Below are 18,728 nucleotides of genomic sequence, written 5' to 3' on the forward strand. Positions count from 1 at the left end.
AATTACAAGGGATGCCAACTCAAGCACTTCTGCTGATCTCTGCTGAAATAGTCCTTCAGGGTGATAGAGCACTTTTTCAAACAGCCTGTCGTTTAAACCATTTCATGTTTTGATTTCAAAATCACTACTCAAATGCCATTCCAAACCCCATGTGTTTGGTGGGACTTTAGGCCCAGCTGTAAATTTCCCCACCACAAAACAATATTTATGAGTGATTTCTTTTCTGACTCAAGGTCCTTTTGTTTACACACAAGGATGTGAATCATGTAATACACCTAGGAATCTGGTCCTTCTCGTGTCCTTCTTTGCTCCCCTCTTCTTCCCACCCCTTTGTATTGTTTTTTTGTCTCCCTGTTCTGATTCCCTAGCACTCAGACCGGACTTGGAAGACCGGGGTGATGTGAGTTGATTTTCACTGAGAGAGAAAGTAGGAGGCAGGAAAAGGGGGGCCAAAATGCTAGGTGGGACGCTTTGCTTCAGTCACCACTTTGGGATGGGACTCTGGGTTCTGTTCTCTGGATACCTCTCCTGTGCTCTTTGAATGCACCCACCATGGTGGTACCTGAAGGCTGCACAGAGCGTGGTCCTGCCCCTCTGGCAGATGTGCTGCCAGCTGGGCTGGCTCTGCTGTGCTGCCTGGCCAGCTGGAGCTAAGCATCGCAGTGGGCCAAATGGCTGCTCTAGTGTGGTTAGCTGAAATCCAGGATGTTAGCTTGACTGTTTGCTGTGGATACCCCACACTATTTCAGGATGTCATTCTATATTTGTACAGCACTAACCAGATGCTTTTCAGATCCTGCTCTAAGTACTTTTACTAGTACTCCATAGTCGTGTCTTGCAGTTGCCATCTCTCCACATTTTCCACTAATTTACACTGAATTATTATGATCTCCTGTGCAAAAGTAAGACTAAGATTGTGGATCCATCAGTTTGTTATGCCAGTGATGTCAGGCTGCCAGATGCAATCTGAACATGTCTGTGCAGGGCTCTCAGGTCCTACTCTTTTTTTTGCAGGCAGCTCCAACATTCATGTAATCAGAGATAAGTGACTTAGTTAAAAATGAATGGGGCAGCTGGCTAAATGCTCAACCCAAGAAAATGATCAAAGGGACAGTGCCAGATGTTTTTCATTAGCTCTACATATGGAGGTACCAGGGAGAGCAGCAGGAGCACCAAACTAAAAAGAAACCAGAGAAGCCAACTCTAGTTTCAACCATAACATGAGGAGCTGGCTATAAATACTACATTCCTCAGTGTAGCTCCCAGAGGACAAGGATATTCCTAAAACCTACAGGAAAAGCGTGTCTACTATTGTCTGACTTATTTATATGCATCCTCCTGGTAAATATTTTATTAAGAATTATCATTCTCAGCATCTATAAAAATATACTTTAAAAATAATATTTTAGAAAGCTTCCATAAGTTGTAACATATGTAATTTTTTTCCATAAAAAATATTTTTTTGTGCAGCTGGTGTCAGTGCTGCTTTTTCCTAGGCTACTGACTTGTGGGATTTTCTTTACTACATTTAGTCATTTTAAAATTTTAAATTCATCGCTTTGGAGTCCAAGTTACTGAAAAAGGCTCAAGTCATGTCAAGATTTACTGTGGAAAAGGAGCCAGATTTTCATTTTTGTCTTCTGGGCAAGTTTATGATAAGGTGAGATAAACATCCAAAATAGTTAGGGTTGTTTATCCTGCATCACCAGGAAGACATTCTTGACATCACTTGTATACAACTGAGCTGGGGAGCTGCTCAATCAGCACTGACAGAAATCCAACCCAGATCACCTGGCCCCGGGGCTTACAGACCTTACTTCAGTGTGATAAAATCTGCTTCTGTTGGGATAAAAACTGAGCTGTTCACATAGCTCCTCCTGTCACAAGAAATTTTGCTGCATAAAGACTCCTCCTGCACTTGTATTCCTTCCAGGAAATTATTTCATGATACTTTACCTCATCTTGACATATATCTGTAGTATTTTGAGGCTTGCAAAGAGGAATCAATCCTACAAAACAATCTGGTGTCATGCTTGTCCAGTTTAACAACTTGACTAGCAGCTCTAACTCTGCAAGCCTTAGACTTGGAGAGCAGGGATCCTGGAAGTTGCCAGCAGATAACTCAATTCACACAGTGTTTTTTCAACCAATATAGAAAATATTCCTGTTCTTTTTTGACTCTTTGGTTTAGTGAAGTCTGCCTAAAAGTCAATCCCCTGACAGGAGGAGGGATATATGCTGAATGCAAAGAGATTGGGAAGTCACTTCTCTGAAACAACTAGAATTACCAGACTTGCAGTTGACTAGGGAAGATGGTAAGAAGCGCTCTTGGCTGGGTTGATCAATAGTGCTGACATCTACTTTGTCCTTTACCTATGCAGCAAGCTCCTAGGTTTGGTAGTATATATGCTGCTCTTTTCATCATTATTGATTGAAAAGGTTACTACATGTATAAAAAGCTTAATGTGCACTTTCAGTGCTCTTTACACCATTCTGCAGGAACAAACCCTATAAACATGCTTTTTCTTTCTCCTAATTCTTATTTCATTTCTCCTAATACATATTTCATGAGTGACAGCCACTCATTACAGTGAAAATGTTGTGATTTGCAGTTCAGGATGAGTTCTTTGCTAGTAGATGTCCTGGTAGCAGAGGAACACACTAATTATCATGCTGGAGTCAAGGAAAGCTACAGCATGACTCACTTAGGAATGCTTTGTCTTCCCCTAATCGCATAATTACCTTAGAGAGCTCACTGGCCATTTGGCATAGAGGTCATGCCTGTTTCCTTTGTGCACAGGAATAACCCCCCCTAGCTACTCCTAACAGGATAAAAAGGGGATGTGAGAAAGACATATGGCCATGGCCCCACTTTTCCTCTGTATAACCCAGGCACAGTATTTGTGCACAACTACAAAGTCCTTCATTCTCTGAAATGAGGAAGCCAAAGTTGACCATTATGTAACAGAAATCAGCACTTTCACCTTTGCACTGAGACAGGATCTGTATTGGCAGGGATAGTGTGATATTCTGGCTTCTTTGGCGCTGGTACTTGTGACATCTATTTTCTAATAAACAGGATTAAAGAAGACTGATGGGGTTGCCACAAGAACAGGAATCTTTCCCTCTATACTTGTATGCCGTAGAGCTAGCCTGACTGCCAAGCAAACAAAACAGAGACCTCCCCAACACCTCATTCTCACAAGCAATAAGTAAAAAAAAAAAAATAAGGTACGAGTAGTATATTCCTATAAATGCCTATAAAATGCACATAAAAGCAGATAGCAAGGTAAGGAAGGAGACCTTAATATCCCACGAGAAAACGGAAAATGAACTTGCTAGTTATATTTGCATTAAAGGAAGGTTTGTCTGAGGAATTCTCCTGGAACTCTAGGATACTCAGCAGTGCAGTTTTCAGGGCTCACCCCAGCCCATGTATAGAACTGGTTAAATAAATCTGCAAGATGCAACAAACACAGAAAGACAGAATTGAACTAGATGAATAATTGAAGTCAAGATATTTCAGTCTTTAGTCCCTCTAATGAACTCTTGTTCTGGAGGATGGGTGGAATCTGCGGACCCTTTCTTAACCACTTTATTGATGTTATCCAGGGCTACATCTGGAAGCTAGAATTCTCCTTTGCAAACTGGTGATGGCATCACTATGCAGTCAAACTTTCATCTTACTCTCCTCTTCATTACTTCTATGAATTTTCCATCCTCCACTGCACACAGATCCATCCTCCATTCAAAGCAATGTAAGTAAATTTTCTCCTGTTCTCCTTACAGCCCACCAGCTACTATCCCCTAACTTATCATGGGGTATATACCCACTGGGCTTAAAAATAGAAATGCTTGCAGCTGCTACACTTCATGCTGACCCTGATGCTGGCAGTGTGTTTTAGAAAAGCGCACAGGATGCCAGCCTGGTTGGCCCTGTGAGAGTTGGGCATGAATATCAATCCAAGTGGCCTGATGCATCTGTTAGTGCAATCTTTCGTGTACATGGGCTTCTCAGCTGTGTGTCTGGATTGTCAAGAGTGTTTAAGATTACTCATTTGTTTAGGGGCTCATGATGGTTACTTAAATATTTTTTTATCAGTGTCTTTTCAAATGGTGGGGACTGGCACAGTTAATTGCTGGCTGAGGCTGCATTAGATTCCACATTTTGTGAGAAAACTGATCAGAAGGTTTCCAAAGCGAAAATTTTTGCAAGAGAAAACAGCTGGAAGACAACTCCAAGCCTGACTCCAGTGAGTGGAGCTATTCTAATATAAAGAGTGCATCACTCTAAAGCAAGCAAAATGTTATGAGAAGAGGAAGGAAAATTAAGCATCCCGATTCCTATGAGAGACAATTGGTCAGCAGTTTACCAAATTAAAGGCGAATATCCAAGACAGATTGTATTCTCATGGATAAACATCTCAAACACAGACTGCTTTAGAGCTACATGTAACCTAAGCAGCTGACTTTAGGCTCTGGGTCCCAACTGTTTTTGTCATCAAACAAGTAAAGAGTGACACTTCTGCTCTTTTCATGCTTATTTGAATAATTTTCCTGAAGAGTTAAGGAGTTAACATGCCATAGTGTGGGTAGCTGCCCTAGGGAACAAGGAACACCAGACAGAACCTATAATAAAAACTCTTGCATTAGAATGGTGGCAGAGGAAACTATACAGAAAATGCAGTCCAGGAAAGAGTTCTTAGAAGATGAAGTAGGGATTAAGCCAGAGCCTATTTCACCATTTGCTAAAACACTCAGTGCCTTTGCCTTCATGGGTTCTGCATTCCAGAGGACTTCATGCTGGGTTAATAAAATCACTCTCTTGAACAGGCTTTGGAAACTCAGACAGCCACTGACTGCCCACATGGCAGAATTTGGCTATTGCTATTAGACAGCTGTGGGAAGCTGAGGACAAGAAAGGGGAGACAGCACCAAAATCTTATGGATATGTAGACACAGAGAGAGACACATGGCTTTGGTCATGGCAGGAGCTTCCAAAATACGTTCCTCATCAAAATGTCAGGATCCGCTTTAGTTTTTTTCTTTCAGGAACTGTAATTGGCACTTCTGCTTTTTGTAGGTGATATGCATGTGATTTATGCGTGATTTAAACCCTCAGACACTGAGTTTAAGTTTCAAGTGCATTTCAAAACAATTAGCACACCTACAAGAAAAACATCAAAACACCAGATTTCTGTTGCTCACAAACTTAAAGCGAGATTGAGTTTAATGCTCTTCTTAAGGGAAGAGCACAGCAAAAAAAACTACACTTCCTTGTAACTCAATGCCAAACCACTGCTCTCTGTTTTGAGTAGCAAATGCCATTCTTACTGCGTCTAAAAGCCCAGACTCCAGTTTCTTTTCTCAACATGTAATTGTGTATTTTGGTACTGCTCTCAAACAGTAGTTTACCAGAACAAAGGAGTTATCTTTATGGGACAGCCAGGGAAACACACAAAGAACAGGAAGATGCAGCTAATCTAAATAATGACATTGAAAACAAAATAGCTATTGGGCTATAAATAAACAACATGAAGTAAATATCATTATTTTTATTAAGAGAAGACACAGACTTAATTCATGGGGATAATGTCATAATTCATGGGGATAATGTCATCTGCTGTTTCCTTAGACTTTGGTTCTTATTTTTTCAGTCAAGCCATAACGCAAGATTTGCTACTTTCTTCAACTTTTTACAGTACGAACTTTTATATCACTTCTTTTGGAGAAAGTTGCAAAACTCAGGTACGTATGTTTAGGAGAAAAATGAGATTTTCTAAAATAGTAAATCTGCTCAAACCGCTTGTTTTTGAGCTGCGCAAATACATGCTTTCTTACGAAGCAGGAAGGTAAACATACACACGACTGCATTAATTCAGACAATACTTAAGTTTCCTGCAACACAAAGGAATTTTCGTATTTAGACTAAGTCCTTAGCGATGCAGTCCCCCATTGTGTGTAGGGTGGGTGTGCAAAGCAAAGCAGCAACCTCAGCTTCACAGAGAGAAGCACAAGGGTTGGTTCTGACCCGCCGAGTGAACGGAGAAGGAATTAAATAATCCTCTAAACCAAAGCCAGAATCAACTTTCTGAGCGCCAAGCTCAGCCGGTCCCACCACCTCACTTTCTGGCAACACAGTCCTAAGCTATCTGAGCAGAAGCCGAATTCACGTGCCTTTTTTTCCTCGGGATTGTCTTGTTGAGTATCCTGGGCAGGAAACTGCTCTGATCTGTCCACTTACAAGATTTAAAATAGCCACTCGTGTTTCCCCCCTCCCAACCCCAACCCGCACCCTTGGGCTGAATCACTTCCCCGGCGGAGACCAGAAGTGAGCGAGAGCCAAGTGCTCCCAAGTGTCCGAGCCCTCCGGCTGGCACACAGCACATCCAGCCCTGGCAAAACACCGGGCCAGGGCGCCCTCGCCACCCCTCATGCTTTACCTGCTGGCGGGCGAATGGCCGGGGGCGATATCCTGCACGAAGCTCTGCTCCATGCCCGGGATCCTGGCCGGGCTGTGGGGATGGTAGGCTGTCAGCACCACGCTGCCCGAGTCCTTCATCTCCATGGTCATCGGCACATGTCGGCCCCGCTGCTGGCGACAGAGGCGACCCGAGGGGAGGGCGAGTGCCCGTGTCACAAGCGCGGGCCCATGGCCCGGCGGGGCGGCAGCCGCTGCCAGCGCCGGCTGTCAGCAGAGCTGTGGCACCGCGACTCGGCTCCTCTCCCTGTCAGCGAGGCTGAATTAGCATAAATTCAAAAACACCGCCCACAAAGCAACTCACGGGCAAGTTACTACGTTCCGGGGAAACGAGAAACCTGAAGTAATCCTGCAGTCCTGCACGGGACGCTCCCTGCCCGAACGAATAGTTCTCTCTCTTTTTTTTTTTTTTTTTTTTTTTTTTTTTTTTTTTTTTTTTGTTTGTTTGTTTCCTTTTTTAACAGCAAATTCGTACTACTCCTCCTGTTCCTGAACCAGTCTTGTCTAAGTGAAACGATCTGGTGGAGAGCGCTACTCAAACACAACAAGCACAAGGTTAGGGGGAGCAGGGAGTCTTACAAAGGATGCAGAAACCCGATTTCCTACACACCAGATCATTTCTGTGGCAGGGAACTGCACCTTGCCGTCTCCTGAAAACAGATTAAGCTTTCATCTTGCCTGATATGGCTGTGTGCATAATTAGAAAGGCACTGGAAAATGAGTGAATTATTTTGACAACAGTGTGTGTTCGTCTGGAGCAATCCTGTAAATAAATACACATCAAAATGCTTTATATTTTTTCATTATTTAATTTGATCTCTCTACGTTAATTAAGTGCTTTTCACTCAAAAGAAGACAATCAAGAACAATCAGGGTCTAATTCTGGAATAATACTCAGAGAAAACTGTAAGACAAAGTAGAGAAAATTTGCAAATCCCTTTATTTTCCTCTGCCACTTCTTCAGTGTTTTCTTTTTAATTTTTTTTTTCAAAGAAAAGTTTCTGATAAATGCCAATTCCTGAAAACTACTGCCTGCCTATGAAATAATGTGAAGGATGTCCCTAATTTTACTCATCGGACCACAGGTCTCCGAGCACCTTGTGAGCACAGGTGTGAAAGGCCAAGCTCCGTGCAGCTTTGTCACAGCTGCCAGTGGCATCCTGAGCACAGGTTCTCTCCAAAATGCTTGTTGGTCTCTTTTGCATCTCCTTTGAGTGAGGTTGCTCTCTCCAGCACTGCTCTACAGTGCTATATTACACTGTCAGTCTCTCTGGTGAAGTAGCTCAGGTTTTGAATCACAAAATGATCTTCTCACCTCTGCCTTCCCCCTGAGCTGGGTACCCTGCCTGGAGGGACACGGTGGTTTCGGTCAAACACGTTGCTGCGACTCATGTAGGCAGTGCCCAAGTTAATTTTAAATTAGCCAGCATACAGCACTGATAAAGGTACACTTGGCAGCACTTCTTGCCAGACTCACCCAGGAAGCATAAATATTTGAATGTACAGAGCCTCTAAGCCTGCTCTTGCTATGCTGTTAAGATATCCTGGATTAAATATTTTCAGGCCAGGTTGCCCGGGATAAAATCATGGCTGCTTACATGGCAACGTGGACGCCTTCTAGGAGCTTCCATGTAGCCATGTAGAGATGATAGAAATTAAGGAGAAGACTCTGAGCTATTTCTGGAAGCACCACTGGCACCATAGGCTGTGGTGCCACCAGTGATGGCTGGGGTAATGCAATGACCAGTGTTCTGTGATTACTGGGATATTCAGTCCTATCCTGGTTTTACATTTTCCTTCCTGGACCAGAAGGTGAGAAATCCCCTTCTCTGACAAGAGGGAGTAAATGGTTAATAGAAATTTATATTTGGCACAAATGCAAATAGATATTTTGAATATTAATCAGCTAAAATGTATATATCTAACAGGAACTGAGAGCAAAAAAAGAGATAAATATATGTTATAAAAAGGATGTTCTTCACAGTTTACTTCAAGAAATTAAACACCTGAAAAAGCACACATAGTGAAAGGAATCAAACACTATCAAAAAGGGGGTGGGTGTCCTTTACGAGATCAGGGTGCTGAAAAAATACTGGCTTAACTTCAGGAAAGCCTTTTTTTCTCTCCTTTCTATCATAACACTAGTCTTTTTGCAGTATCACCAGCCAAAAAGTGATGATTATGTGCTTTAAACTATGTGTAGATAAAGCCCACAGTAGAAATTCAATATATTTTTAGTATTATTTTTATTTTCTCTTTCCATAATGAAACCCTTCAAACACCAAAATGATTTAGAAAGTATACAGATACCATCTCAATAGAAAAATACATATAAATAAAGGAGGCCCACACTTATTAAATGGGATTTTTTCTCTAAGAAAAATAAACATGGAAGATTTTATTTGTAGATTTATAAAGTGCTGATGCACAAACTGGAGGCATATATGGAAATGGCAGACTATTTGGCACAAGTACAAATAGATATTTTGAAAACTGATCAGCCAAAAGACATGTATCAGACCAAGACCTAAAAATGTTTATATGCCTAATGGCTCTTGGGGTTAAACATCTGCATACTATTGAAACCCCAAAAATATGCTAAATCAACTAGACACAAACAACAGCCTTTAAACAGAATTTTAACGGGGATGGTGAACAGCCATAAGAAAAGTGTGCAAGACAATATGAGCTGGACTCCAGCTCTATCTGAGCAATTCTGTTCCCAATGGAGAAGTTATTTTTCTGGTTTATAAAGAAACAAGTAGGAAAGTATTTTAATCCAACCTGTTTGTGTTTCTGCAAGATTCCCTTGAATACTAGATTGTGAAGTACTCAGGACTGATAGTTCTAATTGTTTTTTTCAGATAGTTAATAGCTTTCTAGACCTTTCAAATGAAATGGCAAATGCCATTTTAGTGAGAAAAAAATATTGTGAGGATGCTTTTGGTGGCAGGCAGTAAAGTGAAGGGGCAGCAAGAGAAGAGTCTGTGGGGAGTCTGTGGCTCATAATCCCATGAGCAGCTGTCTTGGGCTTTGTAGGCAAGGGGCTTGTGCTTTCAAATTTTAAGTTGTGTTTCTGTCAAGGGGAGTGCTTTGCACTTTCACACATTTGGCAAAATAATTAATAAAAATAATTGCATAAGGAATAGTGGCCCTGAACTTGGAGAACAAGGAGTGAGAAATCTTTACTGACCTGTTACTTGGAAATGTAAGTTGGTGGCTGTATCTTGTAGTTACTGGCAGGATCAAGCCTTCAGCTCATCTGTTGAAGAATATCTGTGACAGTCATAACAAGAAATATAAACACACAGAAAGTCGCTAGAATGAGGTTACTGAAATGAAAAAGAAAGTGTTGTTGTTATTAATACCAATTCTGTATTTACATTGAATTAATTAATAACCATTTTGGCAGCAACGTGATGGGCAACATTTGCATAGCACATTTAGTACCTATTGCTTCAAAAGGAATTATGATGTTTTCAAACAGATTTTAAGCAGCCTTTTCTGGTCAAGTTCAAGGGGGTGTTGTTACTTAAAGGAATAGGATTTGTCAGCTAGGGATTCTTGTCCTGACAGGGTGGGAGCATTCACCATTAAGAGTAGATCCTGGAAAGTGGAAGATTCTCCTTTGAACTGCAAATCACACAAAAATCTTTTAGTATTGAATTTCATTGCTCATTTCCAGCTTAAATTACCTAGGGCAAAGTTAGACAAAAGTAGCAAAACCCAGAAGTTAATTTCAGACCAGATTAATTTCAGCTTGGGTTAGATTAAGTTTTATAAGGAAGCTGTGTAAAGCACAGCATTTTTCACTGATTAAATCAAGGGAAAACGAGTGGAGTAATACATAGAAAAATGTCATCCTAGCTCTGTGTCTAGATTTCCACATCCCTCTTGCAATAAATTTTGTATCTGTCTGTGAAAGTTACCAAAACCAGAACCACTGTATTTCTTCATCTTTTTCTTAGGGGGGGCTGGGGGGGTGGGGGCCGTGGGGGAGGCAAAGGGTATCTCTTACTTCTCTCTAAGTTTTCATTTGGATGGAAGCATGTTCGAGGGGTGGGGAGCAGAAAGCCTCGTCACACCAAAGATTTGGTGTCAGCAGAAAGCATCTGGACAGTCTGAGAACAAGCAGTGACACAACACAGCATAAAGGCCAAGGGCAGTGGTGTGTGCACCTTCTACTGCTCAGTACCAATTCACATGAAAAAAATGTCTGAGAAGGGACTAACTTTGTGCCAGGAGAAATTTCACTGTGTCTTGAGGTCTGTTTCCTTTCAGATGATTTTATGTGTCATGAAGGATAGTTTTTAATCTTGGTTTAGCCTCTGAATGTTGTATTCTGGTGATGCTAGAAGGATTAGAGTCCTTTTTGCTACTATAAAGGAGATCTGGTTTTGTGCCTTGTTGTGGGCAGCTGGGAATGTGAGGGCATGGGTGATACCTACTGCTTTTATAACACTGAAAAATAATAAATCAAAAAAAATTGAGAAAAATGTTTGTTATTCTGCTTTGTCTTTTCAAACTGAACAGAAGCAACAGAGAAAACTGTCACTCGTCCTTTAAAAGCAGGTTAATTAACAAGGCTATTTAAGCAAAGAGAATGGAAATCAGGTATTGTGGCAATGGTGGTTTTGCAAAGGTTTGTAATTAAAGTATGAAACAAAACATTCATCTTTGTTAAATATAGCCTCACATTTTTCAGTTCCAGACTCAATTTAAATATATATAACATTTTGGTGAATTTTAACATGGTCTTTTAAAAATTGATTTATTATGGATTCTTTTATCCTAAAAAAAGATACTAAAGCATTGAAAAAAAATTATTTAGGCAACTTTGTGTAGTTTATTGCTCCACAGTGGCCCTCATTTTTTTTCTAGGAGCTCAAAAGTTGTTTCTCTTTAGCACAGATGAATCTACCCATATATTATTCCCATGTTAATTATGTTCAGAAAAGGAAACTTCCTTAATCTGTCTGCCACAATAGGGAGGTTTCTGGAGGTTTACTTTAAGAAAAAGCTCATATCCTTTCATTCATCCATGAGGTTTATGCTCCTTCATGACATGTTGATCTAAGCACTTCAGCTGGGACAGCTGACATCCACAGCTGAATGCTGTGGTCTGTTTTTATTTTTTTTGTTCTGAGGCAGTAAGTTAAAATTACATGAAGGAGTGGTAATGTGGTTAAGAAAAGTAGCACTGGGAGAGGCTGGTTCCTTCTTTGAAATGTTCCTCTAAGCACGAGCTGAAAATGGGAATTTGTTTCTGTGGCGTGGAAGGGGGAAAATGGTTGTGGATGACCAAATGCAATGAGCATTTTCAGTACATATGTCTATGTCCTGGTGCCTCTGAAAGAGCAAATTGGGTTAGGTATTTGAATTTGGTGCAGGGAAATTGAGTCCTTATATTTAGATGATACTTATAAATATTTATAGATTACACATCATACAAATAGGTTAGTAATGAAAAATGAAATAGGAAGACAGGTTTTTGTACAAAGACAACCAGACAGAGATTTATAACTTTATTCTTTTTAAAAGTACTGTTTTCCAGGGGCCAGTCAAACTCCGAAGAGGCTGTGTGTATATGTATGTATATGTATTTGTTTAGGATATGTGTATATATTCACATTACAACTCCTCACCCTCCATATTTAACCACTGTTTTAACATTTATAAAAGGTATTCCTCCTTTTTTTAGGCTACAAACAAAAAAATGCAGTTTCTGCAGTTAGTAATGATGATTTGTGAATCAACCTTTGCCCTTACAGCAGCACTTTGGTAATACATACAAACACAAGAAAAAGACTGTTGCCTCTTTCTTTTTACACCCATAAATCTCTTCACATTCAGCATTTTTGCAACATTTTTAACCCTGAAAGAACAACATTTACTAGGGGTGGCTTTAGGTAAAATACAGTGTGTATTTCCCCATAACCCTGCCAATGATTTTTCCATTTTTCCATTTCATAACTGAGGCTGTTTCCCAGGCAGTAGCAATAGACCACAGCTGGTGTATTTGAAAGCTGGTGTATTTGAGCTATGTGTTCACCAGAGGACTGCTCTGTTAATTAAACCGTGCTTTGAGCTATGGTCTGAGGAATATGTGAGAAACTTGATGAAGCAAGGTAGAAAGGTGTTAACAGGAACCACTAATGTTCCTCGGGCACATAGCCAGACATGTCAATATCTTGTTTTGATTGCGTTCTACTCCTTTTTTTTAAATCAAGAGCTGTGTTTTTTAAAATGACAGAGTCTAATAGCCCTGTTAACTGGATTTTCACATCTGTGTGCAAGGGATGAAACCTCAAATTCTCCTTCCTGCCTAGAGAAGAGGGGTGTATTTCAAAAGGCATGGCTTCCATCTTCATCCTGCTTTCGCTGGCTTGATGACTTGAATTCCCGAAGTTACTAAATTTACATTGCCTTTGCTATGCAAAAGTGAAGAAAGTACTCTTCTTATCTGCTAATTCTAGAACTGATGTATCACCAGACAAATAGTTATTAAGGTTATCAGAGGAAATCTTATTCTTGTATTGGTCACGCAGGAGTGATATCTCAGAACTTCCCTGCAATACCTATGTTAGGTAAGTTATTGCACAGTGAAGTGAGTTACATTCAAAAGGGATTTTTCTTTTTTGATAGACACATTTTTATAAGTTATTAACTTCAAATTTAGATCTTCTGCAACAGTAAATTGATGTATGATGATTTACAGCATCTCTAAAGATTTTCAGTAAGAGGAACAACAATTAAACCCAATCAAAATATCTATAAGGAAATTTAATGCTATAATTTACTTGAAAGTTTGTTACAAATTTAAACCCTAATTGTATAATTTATGAACAGTAGGGGGAGGATGTTTTCAAATTTAAAATAAAACAGACTAAATATATCTAAATAAATTTAATATGCAGCAGAAAAGCACTGGATAGCACTATTATTAATATAAATGTATTTTCATTTTGAAATCATATTCTCAAAGGTCTGCATTCACTTTATAGCATTACTAACTTAGAGATACCTGTGGGAAAGGCATGTTTCATAAACCCCTCTATTAAAACTCTTTGTTTTAGGAGCAGAGACATTGAAATACCAGCTAGCAGGAAAGAAGACTGACCTGATGGAGAAGGGAGCTTTTCACAAGAACTCAGGGGAAAAAAAGGGTGTATCATGTTTGGAAAAAGGGGCAGGCAACTCAGGAAATGTTTAAGGATGTCATTAGGTCATGCAGAAAGAAAATTAGAGGCAAAATCTCAGTTAGAACTGAATCTGACCACTTATGTAAAGGATAATTAAAAGCTTTTTTATAAATACAATAATTAAAAAAAAGAGAGTGTAGTAAAAATCTCTATTCTTTATTGGATGTGGGGGGAATATAGTTACCAAAGATGAAGAAAAGACTGAGGTGTTTAATGCCTTCTTTTCCTCACTGTTCTACAGTAAGACTTGTTATTCTCAGGGCAGCTGGCCTCCTGAGCTGGTAGACAGGGATGGGGAGCAGAATGGACCCCCCCAAAATCCACTTGGAGGGACTTAGTGACCTGCTGTGCCACTTAGATGCTCACAAGTCTATGGGAGCAGGTGGGATTCACCCTAGGGTGGTGGAAGAGCTCTCTAAACTGCTTTTCATGATTTATCATCAGTCCTGGCTAAATCAGGAGGACCAGGATGGCTGAATGTTTGACAGTATGACATCCATCCACGAGAAGGGCTGGAAGGAGTTTTCAAACTCCAAAGAAACTTTTCAACCCCAGGTGTGGCCAGGATGAAACATTATTATGACTAAATAGGAAAGTTCACTCTCTTGTAGCCCTATTAAAAGCATAGTAGAGTAAGTAGCAGAATGAACCTCACAAGCAAACTTTGTTGTGCTGTTGTTTTGATATTAAACCTGGTTTCCTTAGTCACTTTTCCAATGATTCTTTAAGTGCTCTTAAACACTCATTCATGACACAACTGTCTGCGGGGATCAGCTTCTTCTCCCAGGCAGCTAGGGAAAGGACAAGAGGGCATAGCCTTAAGTTGTGCCAGGGGGGGTTTAGGTTGGACATTAAGAAGAAATTATTCACAGAAGGGGTGATTAGACTTTGGAATGGGCTGCCCAGAGAGGTGATGGGGTCACTGTCCATAGGGGTGTTCAAGAAAAGACTGAACTCAGTGCATTGGTCCAGTTGACATGGTGGTGTTTGGTCATAAGTTGGACTTGATCATCTCAGAGGTCTTTTCCAGCCTAATTGAGTCTGTGATTCTGTGATGCTGAAACTGTCTTTTGCAGGAAAATGCTGGGTGCCAGACCTAACTATAGAGGGAACTGCCTGACTCACAGTCCTGTGCCCTAATCACATGTGAGGTTGCAGCTTAATTAAACAACAGTTTGGGAAGTACTTTTGTAAAGGAATGGGTAAAAAGACAATACATTTAATCAACCACAGAAAGAGAATCACAACAGGAGATACGGACAGCATACCACGTGAGCTACAGAAATGGCACATCTTCCCTGGAAGTGACTAGTTAGAGATTTATTCTCTGCAGTGGGTGTTTGCCAATTTTGGTGGGGTATTTAGGGAGACTCGAGGGCTTTCCACCTAATGGTTATTAACTCATGCAGCTTAGTCCTTAGTGAAAACACATACATGAACACAACTTTGGTAAATATATCAACAGTCACGTTTTTAGGCTGCTTTTATGTCATAGTATTGAACACTGTGAACTTAAATGTGTTTTAGAAGCATTAGAAATAAATTTTGTCACTGCTTCAAGGAGGTGGCTGCATCACCATAGTGAGCTAAATGAGTTATCATAATCAGGGGGTAACAGAAGGGAATTTTGCAATACCAAGGATCTGGGAATTACTGGCTCAGGAGATTGCAAAGAACATTTTCGATTTTTTTGCTTAACAAGGTCAGGCATGAGCTTTTCCCTCTGTGATACTGGTACAAGGAATTTTGTTTCATAGTTGAAAGTTTTATTAGAGTTTAAGAACATGGAAATTTCCCATTAAATTTTGTCATTGTACATTGTTCATGGAAAAATAAGCATTCTCAGTTGCTAGCCTTTTCAACACAACAGAAAAAATTACAGTTATTCCAAAGGCATTTCTGCTAGAGGGAAAAAAAATGTAGCCATTACTTATTTGTTTCCTTAGGTTTTTTTTTTTATTTTATTTTTTTTTATTTTTATTCACATGTTTTTTATCTGTGGCCTCAATGGGCTACAATCCATGGTACGCAACCATATCAAAACAAAACAAACAAAGTCCCACCAGGGATGAAATAGATACATTTTCTCCAGATTAATTTAATAGATGAATGTTTCACACAATAAGGGAGCCAAGACTGCAGATGACTTGTTTTTAGTTTGGAACTTCAGGGAACAGATGGGAAAGTGGCAGCATTAATGTTCCTTAATGGATCCACAGAACCCTGTTTATTATTTGGCTTCAGTTCAGAATTTATTTATTTTTTTTTCTCTCTCTCTCTCTTTTTTTTTTTTTTAAAGTGGTTGTGCTCTGCGGAATCACTTCAGAATCTTTTCAGAATCTGCTTAATTTTTCTACTACACTTTCCCCCACTATTGTTCCTACCTTTGCTGTCGTGATTACAGGTTTCAGACTCAAAAATTGTGGAGAGTCTCTAGCTTTTTCCAGAGCACTACATGGGGACATGCTGAAGAGAATAGACAGAAAAGTGCCCTCTTGGCCTCTGCTCCAGGAACTGGGAGTATTGGGAAGAGTGCAGAGAAGAGCCTGCAGGGCTCAGCTCGTGCTCTTCCTAATGAGCATCTCCTATTGCTGCTGCTGGAGACAGAGGAGTGTGCCAGGTGGACCACAGACCTGACCTTCTGACTTTACAGGGAGTTTCTTGTGGTCCTCAGTTTGCAGAATGAGTTTTTATTAACTCTTATTTACTAACTATTTTAAGTACTCTTACTATTTGCCCTTGTCTGCTGTCAGTCCACGTGATGCACGGTAAGGCTTGGCTTACTTTGAAACACATCAAAAATCTCAGGGCTGCTACTGAGAGTGCTGTCTTTTTGTATATGTCTTCTGCATGACATTTGCAGCATATCTTCTATTTATTGCAAACAGCAGTTTCATTATTTCTCTCCAGTTGTTTGCTCTCTGACGCTTCGTTCTTTCCTACCTTATACTGAACTGGAAAACAAAACAAAAAAGTAGGTGAAACTTTGAAAGAAAGAAAGTCATAATTTATTAAATATGGTTCAGCATGAACCAAATAAGGACAAAGAAGCATATAAAAAAATAGAGGTACTGGTAATTGGGAGTGTTTTGTCCTCCTCAAAGTCTTATCATTTGATGAATGAGATACTACGGGTCTTTTAATACACAAAACCATATTTCTTGTATAATCATGCCAAGTAGGCATGTCTCAGCAAAGATTTAATGATGAAGATATGTGGATTAATCTGAATTACAGAAAACACAGTTTTATTTAGTCATCCAAGTCTTTACTCAGCGATCAAACTGGCATGTCAAATCTGGCATTTGCTTGCATAAAAGAGATAAACAAAATGCTGAATAAACCTCATTTTCCTGGGAAATTACTGGTATTGCAACAAACAAAAAAGTCTTTCACACAGAATGCAAGGCCACGCGTTTTCCTGGGTGATGCATTGTGCCCAAAGTGTGTCTCACCCTTTCTCAAAACGAGCTATAAATAGGCAGGCACTTTGTGCCATTTTGATGCTGAGTATTACACATTCCAGCAACTTCAGTTTTTCAGCTGGTTATTTTTATTTTCCTTTGTTGTGACTGGGCAAGTGAAGCCAGCCTACTGAAATGCCACCCACTCCTTGAAAGAAAAATCTAGGAATAACCTGAAAGGTCAGGAAAGAGCTCTAGCTAGAAATATGCTTGAAACAAGGAGGGGAGTGCAGAAAACTAAATGAGAAGGCTGATCTGGATACTGTAAGTATTTTGTTTGAAAACAGCAATGAACTTTTGTCTGAAAACCACTGACTTTATTACACATCCCAGTCCCTAGCAAGGAACATCAGTAGGGTTGAAGAGGTTTGTGTAGCAAGTCAGAATGATGCCTGAAAAATGTTACTTTTTTTTTTTTTAATTTTAATTTTTATTTTATTATGGCCTTCATTGTTTCTAGATGAATGTTTCACATTGATACATGAATGTTTCACAATGATACCCTGGGATCTGGCACTCAGAAAGCCAGTTGTTTCCTCTGAGCTGTATTAGAAAACACCATGAATGATATGGAACAATCATGATCCTTAAAAAGAGTTTCACTTCATGGGAGAATTACTGCGATATGAGTACTTGTTTATACTACAGTGACTTCCTCACCCTATTATCATTAGGAATATTACCAAATTATCATCTTGCTAATGAAAAATTCCCAAATCTGCATTCATGTCAGCTATGATTTCCTGGATGACCTCTGTGTTAGCAGACCTTGGTGCAATGCAAACCTTTTAGTGTTCACCTGACTGCTAAAACCTGTGCTGAACCTGAGCTCTGGTGTCCACCTGGGCCGTGTGTTACCCATTTAGGCAGCCTGGAATCTGTCTGCTTGGGAATCCCACATCCCCTGATGGCATTCCATGACAAAGGGTTGTTCTAAAACCACCAACAGAGCCATCAGCTTAATTTCAGGCACTTTGTTAATGGTAGATGTATAGAAACAGAAAGTCAGAAAAGCTGCATCATGCTGGGGCATGCATTTCATGTTGTGAGTGCAACCATGAAACAGTGTTTTTGGAGGGTGCACATGATGTTTTTTATGGTTTATTTATCAGCTGTTTTGTCCAACCTGGTCTGTGAGAGTATTCTAGAGGATAAACACTCAGCAAAGCTGACCTTGAGCTAACAATAAATAGAATGGATTTACTGTCACTCTTCTGAGGATTTGAAAGTTTAGTAATGAATTATAGAAAACTCCTGTTCCTGGGAAACATTGTCTATGTGGGATCATAACTATTCCATAAACTGGCAGACTGTGATCCTTGTGGTCTCATATTGATGTCACTGCAATTTTATTCTGAGCTAAACTTCTGACCAAAATAGAAGTACTCCTTATTTATGCCACTGCAAACAATGTTAGCACAAATGGTTGATCAAAGCAACTGCTCCAGCTTGTAGTGGCTGGGTTAGGACGAGTCCTAGGAGTTGTGACTCTGAGGTTCTGCACTGCTCAGGAAAAGGCTCATTTCCAGAAAACTTTATTACCCTAAACTTCTCCTGCAGTTTTGGTCCTTCGTTAGACCA

At 40.0% G+C, this 18,728-nt stretch overlaps 1 protein-coding gene across 1 annotated transcript in view; it reads right to left on the reverse strand.

Moving 5' to 3' along the window:
* Positions 1-6,824, reverse strand: part of ARHGAP28 (Rho GTPase activating protein 28) — a 78,604-nt gene extending 71,780 nt beyond the window's left edge. Inside the window, exon 1 of the mRNA XM_039706273.1 lies at positions 6,444-6,824. Coding sequence (XP_039562207.1) covers positions 6,444-6,574 — 131 coding nt within the window. The 5' untranslated portion in view covers positions 6,575-6,824. The remainder of the gene's footprint in view (positions 1-6,443) is intronic.
* Between the last annotated feature and the right edge of the window lie 11,904 nt (positions 6,825-18,728).

Source organism: Passer montanus, unplaced genomic scaffold (genome assembly GCF_014805655.1).
Source record: "Passer montanus isolate IOZ18808 unplaced genomic scaffold, ASM1480565v1 scaffold19, whole genome shotgun sequence".
NCBI classification, from domain to species: domain Eukaryota; kingdom Metazoa; phylum Chordata; class Aves; order Passeriformes; family Passeridae; genus Passer; species Passer montanus.